The 26,929-nt window shown below is 50.1% G+C and overlaps 2 protein-coding genes across 2 annotated transcripts; one reads left to right on the top strand and one right to left on the bottom strand.

Annotated features, from left to right (window-relative positions):
- Nucleotides 1-666: 666 nt before the first annotated feature.
- On the top strand, nt 667-4,377 carry IL12A (interleukin 12A). The gene is made up of 5 exons (XM_054835747.1): nt 667-945; nt 2,763-2,870; nt 2,987-3,028; nt 3,132-3,236; nt 4,108-4,377. Exons 1-5 carry the CDS (start codon nt 694-696, stop codon nt 4,273-4,275), a joined length of 675 nt encoding a protein of 224 aa, XP_054691722.1. The 5' UTR covers nt 667-693; the 3' UTR covers nt 4,276-4,377.
- Nucleotides 4,378-6,054: 1,677 nt separating this feature from the next.
- LOC129210249 (uncharacterized) lies at nt 6,055-18,069 on the bottom strand. Its single transcript, XM_054835997.1, has 16 exons — nt 17,932-18,069; nt 15,419-15,450; nt 15,082-15,135; nt 14,443-14,493; nt 13,932-13,961; nt 12,764-12,811; nt 12,631-12,674; nt 12,468-12,517; nt 11,464-11,684; nt 11,126-11,376; nt 10,338-10,472; nt 9,894-10,032; nt 9,369-9,422; nt 9,189-9,272; nt 7,807-8,076; nt 6,055-7,113 (listed from the first exon to the last, which is right to left on the bottom strand). The coding sequence occupies exons 1-16, from the start codon at nt 17,958-17,960 to the stop codon at nt 7,094-7,096; spliced, it is 1,512 nt and encodes a 503-aa protein (XP_054691972.1). The 5' UTR covers nt 17,961-18,069; the 3' UTR covers nt 6,055-7,093.
- Nucleotides 18,070-26,929: the final 8,860 nt, after the last annotated feature.

Here is a 26,929-nt window from a genome sequence, read left to right as displayed (position 1 = left end):
GCAAAATTCCCATTGACTTCACAGCAGACCTGACGGATAGAAAAGTTTTCTACAGCCTTTTGTCCAGGCTAAGAATTGCCACGTGCAATATGGACCAATATTGAAATATTTGGCGATTATACCGAGTATATCGGCAAAAAAGCAAGTTTCCAGGCAGGTTTTCATGAATATTCATTAATGACATCTGAGCATTATAGTTTTTAATAATAAAGAATGGAAATGGAAAAGCTTATTTGTGTGCCATACACATACTTCAAGTAACTCTTATTTTTTATAGGCTGGCCGCACGCTGCGTGCAAAGGGCACAGTGCTGAGCCCCGCACCTCCAGCCTCCGCAAGTGCCGGATCCGCCCCCAGCATCCGCAGCCAGGCTCAGGCGCTGGCAGCGACCCCAGGAGCAGGAGCACGGGGCCGGGCCTGCCCACCCCCCCCCACCACCACCACCACCCCCACCACCACCCCCGCCCCGGGACGCGGTCCCCGCCCGCCCCGCGGTACCGGGATTCCCGGCGGGCGGCGGCCCCGCCGCTCTCGGGATGAGTGATGGCTGCCCCCGGCCCGGCCCCGCGGCTGCCAGCGCTCACCCAGCGGCTGCTGGAAAGGAAAGGAGAAGAGGGGGAACTCCCGTCCCCGCCGCCCCTATAAAAACCGGCGCCATCCCGCTGCTACCGGCACCGCTCCCTCGGCAGCAGCATGGAGCGGCGCGGCGGTGCGGGCAGCGCGGGCAGCAGCGGGCAGGCAGCGCCGCGTAGCGCCGCGGTCCGGCGCTGCAGGCAGCGGGCAGGGCCCTGGGCGCTGCTGCCCGCACTCTGCCTGGCGCTGGCCCTACCGCCCCCCGCCCGGGCGCTGGCGCTGCCGCCGCCCCTCCGCCACCGCCTCTCCGACGGGCTGAGCCGCTCCCGGGAGATGCTGGCGGCCGCCAACGCCTCCCTCCACCGGCTGAAGGTCTGCCAGGGGCCGGGGCGGGGGGGTGGCGGGTTGGGGAGGGGGCATGGGCCGGCGGTGATGGGTTGGTGGCGGTACCCGGGAGGGCAGTGATGGAGCAGTGATGGGACCCAGGCAAGGAGGTGATGGGTTGGGGAGGGTACCCAGAAGGACAGTGGTGGGACTCAGGCAAGGAGGTGATGGGTTGGGGAGGGTACCCAGAAGGACAGTGATGGGACCCAGGCAAGGAGGTGATGGGTTGGGGAGGGTACCCAGAAGGACAGTGGTGGGACTCAGGCAAGGAGGTGATGGGTTGGGGAGGGTACCCAGAAGGACAGTGATGGGACCCAGGCAAAGAGGTGATGGGTTGCGGAGGGTACCCAGAAGGACAGTGGTGGGACTCAGGCAAGGAGGTGATGGGTTGGGGAGGGTACCCAGAAGGACAGTGATGGGACCCAGGCAAGGAGGTGATGGGTTGGGGAGGGTACCCAGAAGGACAGTGATGGGACCCAGGCAAGGAGGTGATGGGTTGGGGAGGGTACCCAGAAGGACAGTGATGGGACCCAGGCAAGGAGGTGATGGGTTGGGGAGGGTACCCAGAAGGACAGTGATGGGACCCAGGCAAGGAGGTGATGGGTTGGGGAGGGTACCCAGAAGGACAGTGGTGGGACTCAGGCAAGGAGGTGATGGGCTGGGGAGCGTACCAAGCCAGACGGTGACGGGTCCCAGGCAGGCAGTGATGGTACCCTGGAGGACAGTGATGGAAACCACACAAGGAGGTGAGGGGTTGGTGAGCGTACCAAGCCAGGCAGTGACCTAGGAGGACGGTGACGATATCCAGGCAAGGAGGTGATGGATTGGTGGTGGGACCCAGGCGGGCAGTGATGGAGCAGTGATGGTACCCAGGCGGGCAGTGATGGTACCCAGGCAAGGAGGCGATGGGCTGCTGAGGGGACCCAGGCAGACGGATGCTCTCTGTACTCTTCCTTTAGGACTCTGTAACTGGTCTTTGCTTTCACACCTCCTCTGACCAGCCCTTTAGGACGGGGATTCGCTCAGGTGTCTTTCTCAGCCCTCAATCACCGCAGCCCCACAGAAACACACACACCATTACCGGCACCAGCAATGCATCGACAGCTGATTTGAGTGCTCTCAGTTTTGAACATGCTCTTTCTCTAAGGCCTCTGCAGAGCTGGCTCAGAAATACCTGCTCCCAACTTTGTCATTATGTTTGCATGTTGTTGGTGTCGTCGGGTTGGTGCTGTAGCAGCATCTTTCCACGCTAAAGCCTCTTGGCAGTAGTGCCAAGGGGATTTTTTTAAATTATTTTTGCTAAAATTCCCTGCTATTGTGGCAAGCTTCATCTCGGAGACCTACAAAAACCCCCACCGCTAAATAGGTGCATTGTTCCCACACTTGCAGTGGGTCAGTGAGCACCGTTAAATGTCTATGCGGATGACATTAGTTATTTTTCACTTTCTGGGAGAGACTTTACATTTGAAACTATAGCCACCTAAAGTTCTCAATAAATTCAGCGTCTGAGAGAATAATCTAAAGTAACGGAGGCAGTGCAATTTGCAAGAACATATAAAACAAATCTGTGCGAAGCCCAAGCTTATTCCCATTAAGCACAACTGCCACATGCGCTTCGGTCTCTTAGTCTATTTTCTAGCTTTTGTGTTTAACCATCGTCCTCACACAGCCTCATTCCCAGGATTCAGCTAAGCGCAGGCAGCTGTGACACATCACTTATAATTGTGTGTATTTACATATATATATATATATACAGTACCATGAAACTGAGTCAATAACCCCTTTTTATTCCCTTTTTAACACAGGAGCTCGGCACGCTGGGATTTGAATGTACCCTTGAAGAGGTTGATCTTGAAGATATCACTAAGAATCAAATCAACACGATAAAAGCTTGCACATCTGAAGATCCAGGGGTAAAAAAAAAAATATATATATATATATCAAGTTTCAGCGTCATATTGTCATGGAACAGCTGTATAATTCACACTTCCACAAAATCACCGTGTCTCATTTCTTCTTTAATTTGCAGACTGGAAACTGTCCAGCACTAGAAAGATCTACTTTTGATACGGTAAATTGCAAGTTTCCCCAAAGAACCCCTTTTTTTGCTTGTTGTATGTTTAAAGCATTTAACAACAAATTCCTGCGTTCCCTAATAATTCTGACTTTTGCAGAGTAAATGCCTGCAGGGCATCTATGAGGATCTGAATGCCTACAGGGCAGAGCTGAAGAACTTCAATGATCAAAATGTGCTGGCAACTATCGACGAAATGATGAAAGTAAGTATTTCTGTCTCCTTCCTTTCTACTCTTTCCGTCTTAACCCAGAGTTTTTAATCCAGTTTGCTCTGTTCTCTAGTCAGTCAAATAGTGACCTTTCTTTACTCTGGTAATTTAAAAAATTATCTGTTACTGGTTTTCCTAGAAGGGACTTGATTCTTATGAATTGTGTCGCACTGCATATTTTTGCCTTGCCGAGACGGTGAGCACATCAGGACTCAGACGTCTGGCTCCTTAGCCGCCCTCTTTCTCTCACGCTGCCCCACTCTCACAAGCAGATGGGGTACAGGATTTTCTGCCAGTTCCTCAGAAACCTCAAAACCAGAGTAAAAGATAGAGTAAAAGGGGCATAGCTCTATTTCTCCCTCAAATACTGAAATATAATACACCTGGTATACTGAATACGGCACAGGATGTACTGAACTTTGATAAAGATTATTAGTGAGTACAGGAAATAGATGCTAAAACCTTGTTTGTTTGTTTAATAAAAAGCTAATTACCTTTGTATTGACACAGCACCTCCCCATAGCCTGGAGATTCCGGCCGCAGGCAAACGAGCTCGGTCTAAGGGCTTGCTAGACAAAGCCAGCCACAGGCTTAGGCTTAGGTTTTAAAAAGCAGCGTTATTCCTGGGCAGAAAGAGCCTCTGTGCATGAACGGACATTTTTGTTTTGAAGAAACTGCAGCTGCATATCCTAAGTCTATTAATTATACCACTACATATTTCAAATTTTTCATTTATGAGAATACATTCTTATTTCTAAGTCTCGTCATTTATCACTGGGGGGGGGTGGGTGGGTGAAAAATCTAAAGAGCCTTTTGTTTTAGCCCCTTTCTGGTGACAGCTTGTAATGCCCCTACCTCTTCCCAGGCGCTGAAGACCAGCAGCGGGAGCGTGCCGCAGCCGTCGGCAGGCGCGGGGCTGTCCTCCTTCAAGGAGAGGATGAGGCTCTGCAGCATCCTTCACGCCTTCCGAATCCGCACGGTCACCATCAACAGGATGATGAACTACCTGGCGGCTCCGGAGAGCTCGCTGTAAGCACCCAGCCCTCCAGCACTTTGGGTATAAATTTGACCTAAGGATGTTTTGAATTAAAAAAAAAAAAAAAATAGTAGGGTCAATACCCTGCAAGGTGGTTGGGGGCTTTTTAGGAACTGAGCGCATAATATTTCACAGAGTTTCTTATAAATCATGTTTTAGTGAGCTGTTGGCAGTGCCTTTTAAGCTACCATGTTAAACTTCTAAATTTCTAGAAAATAAGCTACATCATAGTACCAAAATGTTCTCAAACCACCAAACACTCAACTGTAATTTAACGGATTTATTTATTCAGCTGTCCTTTTCAGAAATTGAAATATATTTATAATAATCAATTTATTTATTATGATATTCCTTATTTATTCTATTTATTGCCTAATAAAATTAAAGTTTGCATTAAAAATGTGGTGACTTTTTTTTTCTTTCTTGAGATATAATTTTGATCAATATGATGTTATCATATTGATTCTACTTTTAAAATACTTTGAATATTGCAGGCACGTAAGCGGTATACCATAGTAACAGTCAGCACTGGTATCATATTTTAAAATCCTGTTTCCATCTTGTTACTTACATCAGATGTGTTTCTTGCGGCTTTCCTCTCAGGCCGAGCACTCAAAGCAACCCCCTCGATTTCATCCTCATTTCCAGTGATTCTTCCAGCTGGTCACATCGTTTCTGGGGTGAAATCCTGGCCCCGCTGACATCAATGGCTAAATTGTTTCTGCACAGCTTTGCAGGCCAGGAGGGAGGCCAGGAGGGATGCCGAGATGACTCTCTTCTCAGTTCCTGCCCGCAGGACGTAAGTCTGCCCAGATGAAGGTGTCCATCCCCTCTTTGGCCGAGCAGTGACTTTGGCCGTGTCCAGACCAGCTCCCACGCTGCCTCCGCTGCCTCTCGTCACCCCATCGGCACCTCGTTCTTCAGCTCTCTCCCCTTGCTTGGTTTCTCCAAGCTCTATCCTCCCACCTCTTTGGGGACCCCCGAGCAGCACCCTTTGATGCCAAGGGGCTGGTGGGACCACCGGCTCTTCCAGACGCCGAGAGGACAGCTCAGGGACCTCTTCCCCAAGGCTTGGCCTTACCTGCACACCACACCAGCCCTTACCACGTAATCTTACACATCCCGGAGCTTTCTAATGGAACCAGAGCTGTGGTCCCTAGACAGAGTCGTAAGGTAAGAGCAACCTCACGCCTCGATGCCTTCACGTCCTTATGCAACTGAAACGTTTTAATTCCTTCTGCCTGCAAGCACTGAACAGAGCCAAACTGACCACAGAAATACAATATACATTTTTTTAAGAGGTTCTTGATTTAAAGAACCTGAAGATTGAAGACCTCATCATCTCTTCTGACCATCCGCTACGCTATCCAGTTACCTTCACTATTACAAATAAGCATCTCATGTCAAGCTTAGACTTATTGATTTCTGCTTCTCACCAGAGGGTCCTGTTAAAGCTTTGGCTTTTATTCGGTATCTTAAAGGTCCCCCTGATGGCAATTTCCCCCTGCTCGTCCCAGAGAGAAGAGCCAAGGGCAGCTCGGCGGTGGGGTGGAGAGCCCCACACGAGCCTCCCTGCCTCCCACAGCCTTTTGGCCCATCAGCAGAAGAGCCCACGAGGTCCTGGGCACCAACACAGCCCTTTTCCTCGGCCACCCCCTGGGATGTACGTAGCAGTGGAGCATCAAAGGTTGGCAAGACGGCCCGCTGCATACAACCTTGCAACATTTCATCCAATAGCTAAAAGACATTTAAAAAAAATCAAAAATCATACGTAAATACTTCAAATGTTTCCTTTTTAATCCTTATTTTTTTAAAAGTATGCTTTTTCTTTCATAAACATACACAGAGGAAGATGCTCAAATGAATCCCGTGTCTTTAAAAACAAGACAATCTCCCGCATCAGGTCACTGCTCTCTTCTGCAAATAACATTATTTCCATACCTTTCACAATTCTGCAGTACGTGCATTACCGCCAGAGTAACAGCCTTCGCAGAGATTTTGGCTTCTCCCATTTTCATTTAAGCACCTAATTCTATTCAAGTTAAAATTAATCAAGTAAAAAAAAAAGTGTAAAAAGTTTATAATACAAAAAAAAATATACAACATAAAAAATTATCTCATAAAAACTGAGACAGAAAAGAGTGAAGAAGAAATTCCCAGGGAAAATTCAAAGCTGCCTGGAGTTAATAGTGGTGCTCCCATGAAACCAGTCTTTGGGTTTTTAGAAAACAGAACCACAGCTTAACAAGGACTGAATGTACATGAGCATATACAGTAATTATGTATATATACAGTGATTATGCAAAGGAATTTATCTGCAAGTTTAGGATTATTCTTCCCTGATCTTGGGCATCTGTGAGAAATACAATGTACCTCATGATTTTGGCAGTTCAATTTTTTTTTTTTTTTAATAGGAAAGAAAGTTACTGAATAACTTTTCTCCCTCTATTTCCCTGATGTAAATAAAAACGTTTCCAGATAAGGATCATATACCTGAACAAGGCAAACTGGTTTCGCCCAGTGTTCCTGCCTTTTAGGACTGGCTCAAATGAGACAAAGCTGGGTGGAAGCGCTGGGTTTCCCCATACCGCGCTGCCGGGATCCACCACACGAGTAATTGCTCCTGAAAGTCTGACGTGCGCTTATATCCACGCAAAATTTCATTCACATTTCTTGCAAAGATGCTGCCTAAACTTTCCGCTGAGTGATCTTCCTTCCCGAATCTCAGCGAGATCCCGAGGAAGCGGCCGGAGAAGCGGAACGGCTGGCTGGGGGAAGCTCCCACCACGCTCCTTCTAGCTGCGGCTTCACCAGCTCAGCACCGAGCCAAGAAACCTGAGGAAAGGAACAGCACAAACACACCTTTATCCGGTCCCTAGAAGCCATTGCAACAGTCAAGTTGAATAATAAAGGTATTAAAAGCCTGTGCCACAGCACAAGGTTTGTGAGGGTCAGATGAGCGAGGGAGCACGAGCGGCTCTCCACGCTTCACAACCAGGCTGCTTTTAGGGAGAGTTAAGAAAGAGCAAAGCTTTGCCTGTTCCCCCCCCCCAAAAAAAAAAAAATTATATATTTCCTTTTTGAGAAAGGTTCCCCTTGGCTTGTAAGGAAATACATACACACACACGGGTCTGCAGGACCAAACCGCTAAGTCATCCGTCAGGGGAAGGTGTTAATTAACCCTTCCTAAAATACGTCGGAGTAAAGACCCAAACATCTCTTCTTTGGACTTCCTGAGAAAACCAAGAACTGGTTTGGGTACACAACGCTGACTGGTTTGGCCATGACGGCTAGGTCATGCCGAGAGTACTCTCAACACAGTCAGTGCAAAAAGATTATTTATTTTATATAAGTTTCTGAAGGGAAGTATAAAAATGCCACAAGAAAGTCATTGCTAATATCAGAAGGGAGACAATTCTGACCTATGTAGTAAAACATGTACTAGGTATTCAGTAAACTCTCTGATGCGAGTTCTTAAAATACATCTGAAACACACTGATGTAATTAAACGTAATGGGAAGGCGATACCTTCCAGGGCTTGCAGTATCTCATAGGATGCTTTTTCTTGCAGACACCTGTACAAAGCTTCTGCGGTTCCATTGCTTTGCTCTCTGTCTCTCCACTTGCTTAACACCAGAAATTTTTGCATATTAACTTCTTCCTCCGTTGCCTGAATCTGCTCAATGTCTTTCATTTCCATCTGAAGACACTCAATGGCAATTTCTCTCCACTGCCTGCCAAACAACTTTGCGATCACCATCAGCTGTTGGTCAGTTAAGATTTTTGTTTCAATTCCATCTGAAAAGCCATAGAACAAAAAATCAGATTCAGCTTTGCTCTTCCCATTAGACTTGTAACTAAACGAAGCTCTTAGTTCCGTGCATGGCCAGGGGATAGACAATGAAGGGGATCTTATTATTCAGATTATCCAGTAAGGTTGGAGAAAGCACCTGAAGGACTAAGAAGCCTGGCTCTTGAAGATGACAACATCTGATTGCACGCTGGCTGCTGGGTTTTTTTTCCATTCATAAGCAGCTATTCACCCAGCAGAAGAACCTCCCTTGGTACGTCAGGTTACCAAGCACCCCGAGATTTTGAGACATACAACGTTAAGGCCATGCTAAGCGCTCGAATCTCCCGGCAAGGTCAGATGCCCGTTGTTCGTGACACCTACAGCTGCTCCAGATGTTTGGTTTTCCTTTAATTACAATGGCTCAGAAGTCTCAGCCCGCGCAGTTACACGGACTGAGCCGCTCTCCTGCTCCACGTCATCACTTGCACATAAAACTGAGGGTTTGAGGGACGGAAGCTCTCCCTCTGGTGGCTACATGCACCCATAAATAAACACCTACACAGCTACTTTTGCTGATTTTTTTCATTATTTATTGAACTAACATGATTTCTTCTGTATTTTTTCCAAGTAACTATTAGTAGATGAGTAGTTTCTGGGTGGGAGCTCCCAGACACCAAGCACTTCTGACCATTGGGACATCACACGTCAACAATAAATGGGAGCTGATTTTTTTTTTTCTTTTCTCTTCCCAGAAAAATAGCTTGTTATGTCTCAGGAGACATCTCAAATGCAAAATCTGAGACATGTAGTGGAAACCTCTTTCAAAAACAGCCACTATTGCCCAGTCTTAGAAGACAATACCATTTGAGCTGACCCTTACAAAGCAAATTTCCCAGCTGCTTCTCCCCATTTACTTACTGAACGAATGACAGTGTACCAAAGCATACAAATGCAGGTACGAATTCCGCACCGACAAAAGCAGCACTGTCCCCTCCTGTATTTCATACTCAGATTCGTGGAAGGCTTTAGAAAACTGAGCTCAGGTTCAACTCGTAGGCTACAAAACAACCCCCAACAACCCAAACCTGTTATTTTACCCGACACAGAAATGGTTTACCTGTGGTATTGCCAGTCTTTTGCTTTTTGCTACACAGCTCTTCCTCTTCCAAAATGCTGAGGGCTGGTTTCCGTTTTTTGACACCTAAGAAGCAAGCGAGAGGTGATGTCACTTCTTGCGCATCGCTTGAGCTACGCCACCGAAAATAAGCGACCCCGACTTCTCTTCAAATCGACTTACTGACTGCACTTCTCTTCTGCTCGTTTTTGTTCTGATCGTAATGTATCCAGTCACCTGGTAAACAGTTTTCAGAGGAAACAAGAGGTGAGGTAGGAATTCCCATTGCTACGCCCTACATCCAACACTTCTCAGGCACCACAGCAAGCTGCTGGGGGGATTCCGGCTGCTGAGCTAAGATTTTATACAACGAGATGATTTTTCCCCTTTTATCCAACGTGCGGCAGCACGCCATCTATCATATACAACAGAGATCGCATATTATTCCCAGGAAGTAAAACTAAAGCGGAGCATCCTCCCGCACAGCCCGCAGCCCCGAAGCCTTCGCCTGGCTGCTCACGAGGGATTCTGCAGGTTACCGCAACATCCGCTACGCAACCTCTTGGAGCTCTTTTCTTTGTGTTTTATCGCTCCAAACCTCACGATTTTAACAGCAGGAATTTAGATGCATCTAAGGGCTGAATTATACCCCGATTCCTGCATCTTTTCAGCAGGAAGAAACCAGTCGTGGGAAGACCAAAGACTCACTCTCCCTTAGTTTTGCTTTCCATACGGTCGCATCAGACTCGAGCTCAACCAAAGACAAGGTGAAGTCGTCGGGTTTCTCCAAATAGACTTCAATGTAGCTTTTTAGTTTCAAGAGAGATCCATCAACAAATTCAATTTCCTATACAATGTAAAAGTAGGTGAAAATAAATGTTTATCCAAAACGTAAATTAAACAGGAGGTATTTGGCTGTTGGCACAGACCTGAGCCCAATTACAATCTCCCCAGAGTTTTGCTGTTGACTTTAGCGTCAGGATTTCATCCCAAAATGTTAGGGCTCTAAGAGGCAAATGCTTTCTGCAGCCACAGCAAATGGATGTAAAAAACACCCTTAATGCCAGCGCAGGAACGTGCAAAAAAAGCCATTTTGGACCACGTTTCTAATCAAGCTGCAAGGCACAAAGTGAGGGTTGGGGGGGGACTTACCTCTGGAGTTATTTCAGCTTCTGGCTCACACACTAATCTATACCTCTTTCCTTTCTGAAGTAATTTTTGGCATACAGGGGGCTTGTCAATTTTAACGAATTTCTTATTTGAATGTTTTACGGCTCTTGAGATATCCTAAAATTGAAAAATAGGATTTAAAAGTTACTCGCCTCAGTAAAGGAATTAACGTTGAAAACCTGTGTTAATGCGGCTCCTTGGGCTTTTCTCTGGCCCCAGCTCTACAGAACGGCCGCGACCTGTTCCACGCGGCAAACTTTACAGAGAGCTGTGCACTAAACACCGTCCTCAAAAACCATCGAATAAACTTCTGCAGCTATTGCGCTACATGGGTGACGTTAGATAGAAGAGTTTGCAACCCCGATAAAAGGAAGGTTCGTTGTTGCAGTCCTCTCCTAGCCTTTGCCTGCCTCTTGTAGCGGGGAATGGGTGAGAGGACAAGAAGCTCTTTCAGGTACAAATCCTGAGCTCCGCGGATTTTGGTGGAAAACCGGTTTCTGATGTATTTCTCCTCTATTGCAGCTTGTGAGCGAGCATGCAGGCTGGTATAATTCCTTAAATATCATATCCTAACTTGGCAGACCTTTCCAGTATGGAATTCTCATTATATATATACACACACACGTATATACCCAGAGCTTTGCGTGCAAACACTGGGGTGAGAGAAGAGCATCTCTTCGCCACGCCCCATCCCGAACATAACATCCCCGTAACCGACCCTGCCAGTATTTCTACATCATGCCACCCTACGCCCCCGACGCGAGCCACACCTTTATAAAGGAGTCGTTGTTTGTAGCCACGTAGACCCGAAAGGATAAGGAGGGATGCTCGTCGATGACTTTGTAGAGGATGACGGCGCCGTGGTACTGCACCGGCTCCTGGCTCTGGATGAGCGGTCCCACCGGCGAGAGCGAGCTCACCAGCCACTTCACGTGCGAGGCCGAGTAGTCGGCAGAGGGCTCGATGGCTGCGCCCTCGCCTTTGACGTGCAAAACCCTGAAGGCCATGCCAGCGCCGTGATCTGCGGGGACACGGGGCCGCCTCAGCACCTCCTGCGCCGGGGAGCCGGCAGCCGCCCGCACCCGCCGGGCCGATGGCAGGCACTCACCGCTCAGGCAGAGGGAGTGGGGAAACTGGATGGAGGTGAGAGCGGGGGCTGAGTCGCAGTGCACGTCGAAGAGGGGGCCGCCCACGATCCATGGCTTTTCCACGAGGTTGGCGTATTTGCTCCAGGATAAGAGGGAGTATGTGATTTTGACGGCCCCCGTTACCTCAAAAATCAAGCCCGTGAGACTGCACTGGTAAGTCCCCTCCGCATCCAGCCGTACCCTGCCGTGGGCAAGAGTGACCCCGTTAGTTTAGTTTCCGCTGCCTAGTAAATACCATAAAAGTGTGGTTTGCAAGGGATAAGAGAGAAACTCCCTTCCCAACAAGCACAGAGCACTTTATCTGAATAGCACAGAAGCCATAAGGATTTTTTTTTTCCTCCAGTCTCTCTGTTTAAACCATCACTGGAGCGTTAAAAACTGGCCAGGAGGACCTAGCCAGTGCCTGCAAAATAGCTGTAATTAATGTTCTGCACAGCGTTTCCTGCAAACGAAGCAGCTGCTTTTACACAAAGAGCTCAAGCCCAGCTCCCATCGACGTCGGAGCCAACATCGTACACTGACAGCATCCACATCATACACGGACAATGCCGACGTCACACGCTGACGACAACTTCCAAGGCAGAGAGAGGGAGAACGAGCCTGGCACCCAAAGAAAAATGCAAGGTCAGCGCAAATGGGGAGGACGAGTATTCCTGTGAAGCAGGGCAAGACCCCTCACGTGTGTCCAGACTGAAATGAGCACATTAAAATGTGCCCGATGTTAATTACTGCAGCAAGCCGAGGCAGGCAAGAAGCCGTCCTAAGAGCTTCCTTGGACCAGGATCTGGAGGCAGCACAGGCGGCTGCTCTAAATTGTTTATTTTTAAAGATTTGGGGGCATCTTCTGATAAACCTCCAAATGTATTTGTGCAGCAAATTAGTCTTTTTCCCACTTAAACCAAAGAGAGAAGTATCTTGATGAGAACAATGTAAATGTATACCCATTATATTAAAAAATACGTACATATATTGACCTCCAGAAAGTCTCCTAGGGGTCACTTGCTCCTTCTGGTCCTATAAATAGATTTAAAAAAATACATATTTAAAAAGGTGATGAGAGAGCAGAATTACCATTTGCAAATTATCTCATGCAAAATATGTGGGTTGGTTTTTTTTAATAAACGCACATTTTGATTTCTGCAGTGCTCACAGGGGGGCGGACAGTTCACTCCTAGTGAGAAAACAGGAAGATCAGCTCATTAAAAGCAAAGTAATTAAACACTCAGAAAAAAACCCACCCCTCAAGAGATCTGTTACTACCTGATTCATCGCAGTGCGGTAGCAATTCCTTCTCCTCCTGTTCCTCATCTACAAAAAAGAAGTTTGCAGCAAATGCCTCAGCCTCCAGCAGGTTTCTGCTCTCATATTCAGCAAGGACAACCCACCAATTTAATTTGCTTACATTCATAAAAACCTAATGAGAACATTCCTAAGATGAAGTTCTTGCACACACACTTGCACACCTGCACGCGCAGGCTTTGCACAGCGTAGGGATGAAGCTGAGTATCAGGATATGACTTTTGTCAAAAGCTCATAACTTGCCCAAACTACTGGAAATTTTCACAGGGTTTAAAAAAAGATTCATGCCCAGGATGAGTCTCACTGCGCCAAGTACAAAGTTCAACCACCTAGCATGGAAGCTGGCAGCAGCGCTTCCCAGCGCGCAAATAACCACGCTATTTGCAGTGTATTTACCCCTAAAATGATTTAAAAGTGCCTGAATCCTCCTCGCTACCAGCCAACACACCAGAAAGCAAGCAGAGCTGGCACACCGGGCAAAAGCTTTTAGCCCGAAGGGTGGATTTTGCAGAAGCCGAGCTGCAGAGCTGTTGCGACAAGGTGCGAGGGAGGGCTGGCTGCCGGGGCCAGCACGGGCGCTGTGCCGCTCGCTCCCGCTCCCCGTCCCACCAACACCCGTCCCTGCAAGCAGGGACTCCAGCCAGCCTGTCCCAAAGTCACCCCGGGACATCAACACCCTCCTGGGCAGGCAGACGCGGGAGAGGCAGAGAACGTTATTGCTGCAGCAAACAGCCCGGAAAGCAGGAGGCAACGCGCTGGCTGCCCTCCCACAGCGATGTTAGTTCAGTCCCCGAGCCGCAGCGGGGCTGCACCGACCCGGGGCCACCCGCAGCACGCGGGAGAGGAAGGGTGCCTCAGCCCCCTCCGGCTTCTCCCTGTGCCCGCAGCCCCGCGCTGGGCTCCATTTGCAAACAGCGGCAGCGAGCGCACATGCACCCCGCGCACCCCCCCCTTCCTGGGTACACTCTCTAGCGAGTCGTTTTACCGAAAGGCACGGAGGCGACGGCTGGGCCAGCGCTAAATCGCTCTCTTGCCATCGCATATCACTACCCTCGTGCATCGCTTATCTGCGTTGGCTTCCTCACGCTTTGCAAGGTGGATGTAAGGAACAAAACAAAAGCACACTCACCCGACCTTCTTCCATCCGACTCCTCCGCATCTGATGAGAAAAAGCGTTGTAATTATTCACCAAAGGCTATCAGTCTTGCACCAAACCAGAATAAACTGCTGGTGGTGTATCCCGTGTAAGCGCAAACCCGCAGGCTTTTCATCAACAGCGAACGCTTCCTTTAATTCTTTTCCTGTCCATCCTGTTTTCCCACTTATGCTGCCAACTTTTAAGCAGATTTATAGCCTCTTGGTGTTTGGACAACTACTGCGGTGTAAAAACATCTGCGTGTATTGTGTCCATGAGGCTAAAGCAACATTAGCTGCTGCTCCTCTATTATTGCTCTGCTCAAAACCGAACGGCTAGGAAATAATTTGGTCATGAAAATATCATTCTGCTTTGCAGCGTGCAATCACTGAATTAACAGTCTTATACAATAACCCTGGGACTATTCCCATGAAAAGCGGCTGCTTGAAACTGAGCGTGCATTTCCAAAAGTGAGAACATACATAAATCGCAACGCGACGCTCACCTGACTCCTCCTCCGAGCTACTGCTGGAGCTGTTTTCGAAACCATCCTCTCCTTAACGAAATTACACTCCGTTAGTCACAGGCAGAATGAAATAAAGCAATGCCACAGGTAAGGAAAAGGATACAACTAGAAGTATAAATACTTCAGGTTGGTCAGCAAGTTAGATAACGTAACAGAGTAGAAAAAAATACTTAAGCAGAGAGGAGCATCGGAGCATCACATCCCAGGATCAGAGGAGACTTTGGGGTCACCCAGGCCCTTCTGAAGGGTACATGGGATGTTCAAGATGCTTAATTTTAATGTTTTGTACAACCTGGGACTATTTTGGAGCTTCACCCCTGGCACATCTCAGCTCACCCAGCTAAATCATGGTTTTCCATGACATGCACATGAGGCGGGAGAAGCATCGGTGGGAGCTGGTGTGTCCCACCAGTGACATGACTCATGGGGATGCGCCGTACATGGTTTTAATAATTTTTTCTCAAAATTTTAAGTTGAAGAGAAACCAGTATGGCAAAGCAAGTGACTTGAGGAGTTGCAGCAGTGTCTACACTGTGGTGTTATCACGGTGGGGGGAAATGGCGGGTGCAAGGCCGGCCACATCATCCCGGGAAAGCCCTCAGCCACGTGCGTGCTCACCCGCTGGGTGCTCCTCGGCCGAGCCCTGTCCCTCTGCACCACCAGCCGCCACCTCTGCAAGAGAAAAGCAGTCGGGGGATAAAGCTTGAAATAGATTTAACTCTTCTCTTGGTGATTTTGTACTATGCAGGCCAGAGGAAGGGAATAAATAGCAAAGGAATATGAATTTTTAAAATCAGCATAAAAAAAAATCAAAACTCTTATCCATTAAACTAAAGCATTACATCGCGTTTTGTAAAGCCAGCAGTTACAAAATTGTCATTTCCATTCCAAAGGATGGGCATTCCTCATAAAAAAAAAAAAATTTGAAGCACTGCATTTGACAAAATTATCGTACCTTTTTCATCTGAAGAGAGGGACTCAGCTCCACTGGAAGACAAAACGGGAAATCCCTGAGCAGATCTGTCACTCCCTTGCCACACCTCCACACGAGCGGGCCTTTACCCACCTCCCGGCCCGCTGGCATCGCTCCCTGCCTTTGGAGCTATAAGGTAACTTAGGACGGGGGGTTGGTGAGTAAAAATTAATTTTCTCTAACATCACCCACGGCCCTGGCCCTCGCCCTTGCCGTGCCAGGGACACCCGGCTCTCCCGCACGTTTCCCACCGGCACAAACCCTCGGCCCCGGACCCTTTTGCAAAGCACCCGGAGTTTGTGTGCCAGGGACCCGTTGGTTTTGGTAGCAATCCAACCAATCTTCTTCAGCAAGGCGCGAAACTCAGATAAACACGGTGGCTCAGATGTGGCAGATGACTCCAATGGATCCCATCACCCATTCGTGGCCCGTGGCAAATTCAGACAAACCTTCAGTCTCCATTTGCTCTTGAAAAGGGGAAATGTGTTGGTTTTATCATTTATGGATAAAGACCAGGTCTGGAAACCTTTCTGTGGAGCTCCACAATGCCCTTCCTGCAGCCCCACCAAATAACCGCTGTCAAAGCTGCTGCTGAGGAAGGGAATCGCCCTGGGCACAGTCACCATAAACCAGCAGGTGACATCCAGCTCTCCATCGCTTCGGTGGCACGAGCAAATACCCCAGCCCCTCCGCCCCGCCAGCGGCCAGCTGGAACAGCAGCCCTACGCCACGCAGACAGGGAAAGATCAAATATTTCCTCACTCTTTGGAGGCAGGTGAGGGATTTCAGTGCCGCCCCGGCGATGCCGAGGGATGCTGGCAATGGCGAAGCCAAGCTGCGGCAGTTGGTTTTCGGCAGCTCAGCTCAGGAGGCTGATTTTGACCGTCCCGCACTACCTGCCGTGCATCCACAGCCCCTCTGCTCTGGACCTCAGCTCCCTGGGGTGCACCTGACAGTTGGGGGGGGTGCCACCAGGGTGGCATCACCACAGGGGTCACCGGCTCAGCTGCTGCCACGCTGGGACGGCTCAAACACAAAATTAAAAAATAAATAGGTGGTAACGGTAGAGGCAGGAAACTAAATCTCCTAACCTATAACTAGGTGAAGCCATGCAAGCAAAGGGGGTCCTGGGCGAAGCACGGCAGGGCAGGCGGCTGCGCAGGGATGCTCCCACGCAGCCTGGAGCTCTAAGAGTTTGTCAGTCAAGGGCAGGGAAAACGGTGCCATGGACAGTTAGACACACAGGAGAAACTGGGTCAGGGTTTCACTGCAGACATGAATGGGAAATTACACAACGGGGTTTGTGCTTCCAAACTGTATCTTAAAAAAAATTAAAAATTACACAGTATCTGCAAAATTTGGACAAAACCCTAGAGATGGGGCCTGAGCCAAGCGCTGTTTATGCAACCCTTCCACCAAGTGCTGGCTTGCTAAATAAGGTTTGCCTGCAGCAGGCTTATACCCTCACAGCTGCATTTCCCTCCTCCTCCTCAGCTAAAAACCACTCGATGGAGGACAAAAGCAGGGAGGGAAAGGAAAGGAAAGGAAAGGAAAGGAAAAAAAAAAAAACAAAAAAACCAAAACCCCAACCCAGCTCTATTCAGTTTAAGAAATTATTGCCCACAATTAACTGCAATAAGGAAGAAAGGCACCGCCAGCTTCATCCCCTGCCCTGCAAAGCTGCAGGGTTGCGATGGCGTTTCCCAGCCCCCGCTGAAGCCAAGCCAAGGCGGGGTGACCCCGCTGGCGATTACGGCTTTAGAGGCGAAAGATAACCAGGCTCGTTTCTAAACGGCCCCAGCTGCCGGCTGGTGAGCCAGTACTCGGGGTGCAGCCGGGGAGCGGAGCGCGGCCCGGGGCGGAGCGGGAACGGCGGGGAGGAAAGGCGCTGGCTCGCCCAGCGCTTTTGTCTGCCGGAGGAGAGGGTGCCGAGCGGGGCATGGCGCTGGGGAACGGGGAACGGGGAGCCCCCCGCTGCAGGTGCAAGGCTGAGCCCCGCGCCCCAAACCCGCTGGGGCTTTCCTGGAGGGGGGGGGGGGAAGGGGGAAGGACGCTCTGGGCTCAGCGCTAACGCGGGGCAGGGAGCCTTCGGGGGGGTCCGGCGATGGGGGGGGAGATGAGGGGGGGGTGATGCTGGAGGGGGTGGAAGGTGGAGCTGGGGGATGGAGGAAACAGGAGGATGCTGGGGGATGGCGATGGGGGCGGTGCGGGGAGATGGGGACGGTAGGATGGGGGGGGGATGGGGAGGATGCTGGGGGGATCGGAAGGGGCTGGGAGGGCGGGGGGGTCGGGAAGGGCTGGGGGCGCAGGGGGGCATCGGGAAAGGTTGGGGGGGGCATCGGGAGGATGCAGGGATGGGGGATAACAGGGGCGGGAGAGGCCGGGGGATGCCGGGCAGACCCGGGGGGTCCCGGGGATGGTGGGGAGGGGCGCGGGGGCGGGGCGGCGCATGGCGGGGGGCAGCCGAGCCCCCCCAGACCCCCGTCCCCGCTCACCTGTCGGGCTCCTGCCGGCGGCGGGACATCGCGGCGGCAGGCGGGAATGGCAGCTCCGCCTCCACGGGGAGGGGCACGGTCCCGATCGCGATGTCTGTCACGGTCACGCCGGTTTCCCGCGGCCCCGCCCCCCCGGAACCCCGCGGTACAGGGTGCAGGGTCCATCCACGCGCGCTCGTGTCTCACCGGCACACGCAGGGCCGCTGCATGCACGGCACCCACGCGCATAGGTGTGGAGGCGAAGACACGTATGCACTAGGGACTAGCTAACGTATGCTGTGTCCGTTTCTACGTACAGCTGGTATATGTGCGCATGCACACCAGGTGCTACATACACATACGAGATATACTGGTAGATTAGATACACACTGTGTGTGTGTACTACGTACACTAGTATACTCAGGTACTAGACATATGCTATATAGATATATATATATGTATATGTATATCACACGGTCTCTGTATGGATACAGATACATATGGTATAACTTCATAGTGATATATGATATATATATGATATATATGTACACACACTATTCATATACTGGACATATTAGGTATTATATATTACAATAGAATAGAATACAGGTATTATATATACATACTAGGTACTTAGTGTCTACAGCTATATGTCATTATATATAGTAAAATACCTCACCTCTGCACACACACGGTGTCTGGATACAGCCTTCACACCAAGCTGCCAGCCCCAGCACAAGGGCTACCGGCTCACTCACCAGCGGTGGCAGGGACGGGGTCCATGCTGCTGGGGGACGGCCGGTCGTGGCCCGGCACAGGCACGGCGGCACACAGGTTGGCACTGCTGCCAGTGTCCCAACTGGTGCCATATGGGAACCCAGGCACCGAACACAGGGCAGGAAATTGCTGCCTGGGCTGCTCCCATTTCCCCTTTGCTAATCCTGCAGGCTTGCAGGGCGCGAGGACTGCCAGCACCCAGGGCACCCTGGCATCACCCACGTTCCTCTGCTGGTGGGAGACATGCTGCCACTGCCGGCAAGTTTGGGAAGGGAAAACGCCAGATGCCACCCTCGCTGTTCAAAGAAAGAAAGAAAGAAAGAAGGAGAAGAAAAGAAAAAGAAAAGAAAAAGAAAAGAAAAAGAAAAGAAAAAGAAAAGGAAAGGAAAAGGAAAGGAAAAGGAAAGGAAAAGGAAAGAAAAGAAAAGAAAAGAAAAGAAAAGAAAAGAAAAGAAAAGAAAAGAAAAGAAAAGAAAAGAAAAGAAAAGAAAAGAAAAGAAAAGAAAAGAGAAAAGAGAAAGAAAGATCCAAACCTGCAGCTGCACATAAGTAATTTTTTTCTTAAAAGGGAATATAAGATTTTTTCCCCAGAAGCATTTTGGTAGAGAAGTGCTCCTGGAGCATCTGAGGTGCCCCCAGCAATGCAGCAAACCTCGCAGAGGCAGCAGCCCCTCTGCCCTGGGAGTGCCAGCAGACAGCAATCACATCTGCAGGGCAGCAGAACGTCCCTGCGAGAGCCTGCCAAACCCCGGCGAGGGCTGGCCATCCCACAAGGACGGGGATTTCCAGGCCTCTGGGCGGGCTCCAGACAAGGAAACCCTTGCACATCCTTGCACATCCTCACTCCCCACCCCTGCCCGCTGCCTCCCAGCCGAGCACACCAGGCTGGAAACATCCAAAGTCGTGCCCAGATGAGCTAAGCCCTTGGGAAAGACAGTGTATCAGATGTTTGTTTTAAAACTTATGCCAAAAGTTCATCCGGCCCCAGCCCAGATCTCAGCATCATCCTTCTCCCCTTGCACCAACCCCAAAGCGGCTCCTGGGCGCAGGCGCGGTACGGGGTCACCCTTTGCGTATCTGCTAGGGCACATACGGGGGAAAAAAAGATAAGCTTTATAAACAAGCGTAAGTATGTAAGTAAACATAGTCTCAGAATGCTGTTCCAGGTGCCTTTGAAGTGCTCAGCTCCCACATCCTCCTGCCCTGGGTATGAACGAGCAGCATTTGGCATCGGGAGCCCCCCCCAGTGCTGCCCCTCTCTCCTGTGCATCCGGCCACAGGCACCGGCAGCTACCACCGCATCCTGCCAGCCCCATGCTGCCAAACAATTCCAGAATATCCATATCCCCAGGAAAATACATGCGCAGAGCTCGCAGGAAAAAGCTATGTGGCTCAGGCTGCAAAGGGTGTTTGGAAAACTGTCATTGAAACCCGACCAAATAAAAAAACCATTTAATGTGAGACACTGGAAAAGTGACATAAAGGGTCAGTTTAGGCAGAGATGAAAAGGCCAGCGAAGTCGCCGGAGGAAATCCCCTTGCAAGCAACACCCTGCCGCCAGGCCAGGCACAGGGGAGTCCAGCCTGGTACAAACTAAAGGAGGCAGAAAAAGTTTGTGGAATGGCATGAGTTTGAAAGTGAAAATAAGTGCCCACAATAGGACACAATGAAGAGTAAATTAAAAAAAAAAAAAAAAAAAAAGCAAGACGGAAGAGAAATGAGAAGCGGAAGATGACTACGCAGAGGGTTTGGGCTGGTGTTTTTGTCTGTCCTGACCCCATCCCTTGACTGCCACTCACAGCTTGCTAAGGGTGGCTGTCCTGAACCGTTATTTTCCTGACTTTTTCGAGACATCCTCACACTGAGGCGAAGAAATGTATTCATGCCATAAGTGTCCTGATAACTGTGCCAACATAAAGTATCCATCGGTTATCCCGGGGCAAGCCCAACCTGGCGTACATTGTTTGCAGAGTCACACAGCAGCTGTATCGCTTGGTCCAAAATACTCAAATTAAATTTTTTCCTTTGAGGGCCTGATTCGCCACTAGCACGTACTGGTCCAGTTTTGCATCAGCAACTCTTTACCAGTTTAAACTGGAGTCATGCAGTAGTGAAGCTAGGCTTGAATTCAGTTTCCCAAAGCATACGTTACCTTTTTCTCAAGGACAGGGACAGAACTGATAGTGACTCACAGGTGGCTTTAATGGCACTGGATAAGCTAGTCCTTCCCACGGAAAGAGAAAGTTGAACTGTTAACTGTACCCCAGGACAAGTTCTCGCAGGCAGCACCACGGGGTTTTCCTGCCTCTCCAAGAGGAGACATGCGAGTTCCCCATCGCTGAGGGCTCCTGGCAGGAGCCGTGGCGGGCAGCCATCCAAGCCTCCGCAGAGGATTCAGGACGCAGACTGAGACGACATCAGATTTTGCTGAGGGTGCCAGACGCTTGTCGCCTAAAAATCAGGCTCTGCTTGAGCCATTCAGGTGAGGCACCACGAACGCAGCCACCCAGAGCCATCCAGGGCATTTTCACCCTCCTACAATTCCCCTCTGGCTGCAGATACATCCCCCAAACCCCAGGTCTGTCCCAGCCCTCCGACGGGGAATGAGCAGCACCACTTCCATGAGAGGCTACCCAATTTTACAAATGGGGACAAATCATATAAACACAGTCCCGGTATCAAATATGTGCAGGATGGCAGTTTGTCTAAGGAGGGGGACATCATCATCATCATCATCATTATTTAGAACAGTCTACACCTTTGCTTTTTGGGTAGTGTTTGAGCAACTAATGTATTTGCCAGAATACTTACAGAAAGCAAGAAAAACACATACAGAAAACTGGTGTAAATACTCCTGAATAGTCCACTTTGTGGTCCCAGATATTTTTCTGCTCAAGCCAGCAATGAAAACACTAAGTCACAAGGCTGCAGGATTTTCTGTGCTCAGTGGACTCATATTTTTTAAGAAAAGCTCGATCAGTGACCAGTTGTACTTGCTGTTTTCAGTTGGCCATGCACCACCCCGGTTACAACAGTGCATGTGTTCCAGCCATGTATGGGATCATTAAAATGTATGCAAAGCGAGAGAAGCCGTTTGAATGTATTCAAAGAATAGCTATTCACATATTCATACAGGAATTTGTGAGAGTACCCTGTGCCAAACTTAAATGTGGGCTGCAATTGTTAGCTTAGGACAGTACATTACACTGTACAGTTAAATCCCCTTTGTCAGGAAATTGAGATCTTTTCATTCAAATGACAAATGAGGCGCATACTTTGCATGTGATCCCTTTGCAATTAGCTTAGGCGTGGAATTAGCTGTGTTCAAATTGCAGAGACAGCATCTGGTCAGTCTTCCAAAGCCTGGCACTTTTCCTTATTCAGGCGTGTCCCTCATGCCCCTGCTAAAGAGCTCGCCTCGGAACCCCGTCGCCAGCTTCGCCTGAGCACGGGCCAGGTCGTTTATTCATTATTATGAAATTGGATTTTTCCTCTCCAGCTCTTGCTCGATCCTCAAGTTAAACAAGCTCTTCCTGCAGCTGCAGGACCATTACTTATTGATAGCAGTGGAATTAAGTCCTCCCCCTGAAAGGAAGGGATCAATTTTAATACTGTAAGTTTCCGATTGCTACGGCTTCCTCCTCGGTACCGTTCTATATCGCAGCAACACATCTTGATTCAAGGTGAAACCATCCCCTAAATATTTTCCTATAGCTTTCTGCTATTGCATTTGCTTATCTGACCCGTACCGTCGCCTTTGCATAGGCGATAGGCTCACGGGTTACTGTATGGCTCCAGCAGTGAGCAGCTGGTAGGGGATGAGGAAGGGGAACGGAGCCCACCGGAGCCAGGATCAGGCCCAGTGGTCCCGGGCGATGGGGGGGGAGGCCTTGGACCTGCCTTGGAAGAAATGCCATGGTGTTGCCAATCCCTGCGGCAGCTCTGCCAGCCCAACGCGGCCAGAGCCAGGCACGCAGCCAGCCCGTGCCCCAAAGAGGGTGCTGCACCTGCACCCCCTGTCCCGGGCCTGGGATAGAGCGTAAATAACATTAATAGTGCTCGCGGGATGCCCGGGCTGTGACACTGCTGCACCAGCTTGTTCCCCCCTCAGGAGCGGCTGCCACCCCCGGAGTGGAGGGACAGAGACGTGAAAGGCAGCGCCCGGAAAGGGGGGGCTGGGGGGGGGGAGCTCCCGCCTTGCCTGGTCATTAGAGTAACAGGGTTAATTAGCAGAGGTGCTTTCGTCAGCGGGCAGCTGGTTTGGGATGGGTGCTCCCCAGGGCTGGGTGCTCCCCAGGGCTGGGTGCTCCGCAGCGATGGGTGCCCCTGGCCCCCCAGCCCCTTTCCCGGGGGTTTTCCCCGCAGCCGCCCCAGCACCTCTCCGGCTGCGTTAAACCCGGCCTTACCAGCACCAGCCTAAAGCCGCCTGCAGATGGCAACAGCTCCTCGGCCCCGGCAGCGCGGCCCGGCCCGGCCCCGCCGCTCCGCACCGCACCGCCCCGCACCGCTCCGCACCGCTCCGCGCAGCTCCGCCCGCCTTTGCCAGCAGCTGCTTACGGGCCATGCCCGCTCCTCAGCAAGAATAATAGCTCGTTGGGAGGGGGAAAGGGCTCATTTCCTAACAAAAAAATAATAAAAAAAATTAACGTTTCATCGCGGGGCCGATAGCGTTAGGGAGAAGTCTCTAAATTGGGGGTGTGGGGCTGTTTAATCACATCCTAAAGGTGCGGACGGGCTCCTTGGAAAGCGCCCTGAACACCTGCTTCATTGCTCAGGTGGTTCCCACACATCGTATTGTACAGCAGAAATACGTGGGGTTTGCAGATACAGTTTTTATTCCATTCCCAACACTTATTTTTTCTATTACAGTAGATTCCCTGGCCAGATCTTATACAATGTAAATAAAACATACAGACACAGCCCCATATATGCCCTAGCACTTGATCTACCAATCTCACACTCACTTTTTTGACAGATGGACGTTTGGGAAGTTGTTTGGGGTTTGTTTTGTTTTCTTTTTTTTTTTAATTAAAAATATTTAAGTTAAATACCCCAATTCCCAGTGACCTGGCAACGAAAGCACCAAGCCCTGCCGATACAGGCTTGGGTCTCCGCACCCTCTCCCAGTGCAGCAGATGCTTGGAAAGAAATCCAGATGCATTAAGAGGCTTTTTTGCTACTTTGGGGGTGGGGGGGTTGGTTTTTTCTTAAATAAAAGGCAGGGACTGGCTGCTCCTTGCAGTAAGAGAGCAAGCTAGGAGAGAGGAGGACTCTGAGCACGGAAAGGAGAGGAAGGAAACCGGAGGGGATTGCTGGATGAGCCAGAAAGGACAGACAAAACCTCTGGCTGCGGCCGGCAGCAGACGGGAAGCGCGGCGGAAAGGCAGGTCAGCTGAGCACACGCGGGAAGTGAAAATGAAAAGAGCAAAAATGGAGTTTTAGCCTCAGACAGGCGTTAGCCTGTTCAGTAATATATATGTATATAAAGGGGTACCATGTGGTGGTCAGAAAATCAGTGTTTCCCCTCAAAATTATATCCAAGGACCCCCAGGAGAGGTGACACATCACAGCCACGACAAATATTCCTGGCTTTTAGCTGGAAAAATACAACCGTAATCACCAGGGGATGAATCCCAATGCCTCCATCTGCGTCCTGCTTTATTTCTGATTTCATAATTGTGTACAGGCCTTTATATAATAAACAGGCATTAGCTGGTTTTAATTTCCACTAACTTCTCTGCAGACAGGCTTTTGTCTGGAAGCTGTAAATGAAAGCATCACACATATATCACCACTTGTGATGCGGTGTCGTCACTTAGAGAAGTAATTACAAACAGCCATCTTCTTCGAGGTGAAAAGGCCAGAATTGTGGTGCTAGAGTTCCTGCTACACAGAAATTGGTGAACACCTGTGTCTTGTAATTAGGTCACCCATACTTACTGGATATTTACTGTATTTACTCCATTCTGCCCCACGTCGTGTCCTCATCCTGGATTCCCAAGAGATGACAGAAACTGCAGGAGGCCCCAGAACTTCTGCGCTGAAACACTTGCTGAGACGTGGTGCACAGCGCGGGGAGGAGGAGGATGCTCAGGGCTCAGAGTCTCACCTGCTGCAGATTCACATTTTTAATCTTTTATTTTTAATCATATTAGCTTGCAAAAAAATCTCACACTGACAGACTCATGCTGCACATGAACTGTGCACTTTGAGCTTTTCATCTCCTTAGAAAAAAACAATTTGGGGATGGCGCATGATAATCTCCATATCCCAAATGATACCCCAGCACTCCTGAGTCCTCTGTTCTCCTCTACCATCAAATCGCCCTGCAGCTCATTGTGTTAAAATTAAATCAATGCCGTTTAATTGTCAAAAATGCTTTAAACCACTGATATTTTGGAAAGCTACCCAGTATGGTCAGAATTAAGAGCTTTCCACGCGCCATCACCTGAGCAGAAGACAACTCAGGTCTCGATGCTGCAAAGCTGTTGTCACGGGAGGAATCCAAAATGAGCGGCTTTGCCAGGCGAGGACCAAACCTGTAAGGGACCAGAAACCCCCTTCCTCCACACCAAAATAATCAGAGCAATTCCAGCCTGTCTTGAGATCATCAAACACATTTTATACTGAACTCTATTACTCGCTGAAAATCTTGTTCCTTACATCTATTTGTGTCCATTTATGAAAAAATGAATCCGTCATGCTGTCTGGGGGTGAGGTGGTGTGGGGGCATGCTCGCTGCCTGCCCACCCTGGGCCAGTTTTCCACCCCAAACCCTTGGCAGGAAAACCTGGGATACAAAGACTTCACCTCCCTGTATTTTCTTAAACCACAACCCAAACCAGAAACAGCCCAGGAAGCCCTTGGCGATGCCCCGGGCAGGTCCCGCGTTAACAGGGCTTCAGCTTGCCAGCTGCTGGGCACACCAATAGTTTGAGCTGCCTTGGAAATGTTTGCGCAGGTGGGAGCTGGGGTCACCGGTGCCGTTCAGCATGTCCAAACTGGTGAGGCACCCATTAGCATCACCAGACAAGACAGCGCTGAAAAGGGTTATGAATTTAGCAGCGTCCCAGTCAGATAGCAAATCGATAGCAGAGTCATTAAATAATGGCTCAGAAAAGGCAAGGAGTTAATTATATAGCAAATAGGCAGCGGCAACCCACCAGCAGCAGAGGCTGCGACTACTAAATCCCATCACGTAGGGGCTGACAAGGTGCACCCGCACCCGCGGCTCCCAGCAGGCAGAGGGTAGGTTGGCACTGGGGACGGTAAAAGTCACCCAAGACCTTCACCCGTAGCAACCCTACTGCCGGCGGGACTAATACGTCTGTGCTCATTTATTATTCTGGAAGCGACGACAGAAGAAAAAGCAATTTAACTAATTCAGTCCTCAGAGAATTAGGCAGCAACGCAGCCTCCCTGTATCAGTTAGCCCTGGTGTCTCTTCCCGGAGGCACTGGTACCCACGGCCCTGGGCTCTGCCAAGAGCCACTTCAGATTAATTTTTTGCATTTTTTTTGGTTTTGATTGATTTCTGTGGAACCAAGGGACCCGAGGCCGTCACCCACCCCCTCAGCCCCGCTTCGCATCTATGCCTGAGCTCAGCATCCCACACACTGCCCCATGCCCCCCAGCCTCGGTGGGGGTGAGCCTCGCAGCAGCCGCCTCGGCACACAGCGTGGCGGGGTTTTCTTCTCTCAACAGAAAAATCGTGATAGATTTTCCATATTTTCATCCTGACTTTCAGAATTTAAACGTCAGCTCCCCCAGATGCGACCGAACTTAATAAATCCAGCCTGTGCCAAAAGCCAGGGCTGGCTCGGCAGCGGGGAGGACACGGCAAATCTGCTATTTCGGCTTGACGGGACCCACGCACATCATTTCCCAGCACGGACTATTTGCCCTTTTACATCCAGACCCACCAGTATGTGGGCTGCCGAGAAGCGACCCACCAAGGGCCAGCTGCGTGGTGGCCGGCAGGACCCCCCAGGCCCGCGGAGTGGACCCAGCGGGGGTGTCGTGCCGGAGTCTTTCCTGTTTGCTGCGCTGCCTCCGAGACCGGCACGGTTATTTACGGCACATAAACGCCGCGGTTAAAAATAGCAGGGTCAAACCTCCCCTGCTCCTTCATCCTCCCCCTGCAGCTGCCGCCTCCACGCTGCCCCTCCAACCTCAGCATCCTCAGCCCTCCCTCTTACGCTTTTCCTAAGAGATGCGCACGGGGCTGCATCGCTTCGTGCGG

Source organism: Grus americana, chromosome 9 (assembly GCF_028858705.1).
Source record: "Grus americana isolate bGruAme1 chromosome 9, bGruAme1.mat, whole genome shotgun sequence".
In the NCBI taxonomy this organism is placed as follows: Eukaryota; Metazoa; Chordata; class Aves; order Gruiformes; family Gruidae; genus Grus; species Grus americana.
Note: the sequence above shows the minus strand (reverse complement) of the source record. Positions and strands in the feature narration are given on the sequence as shown.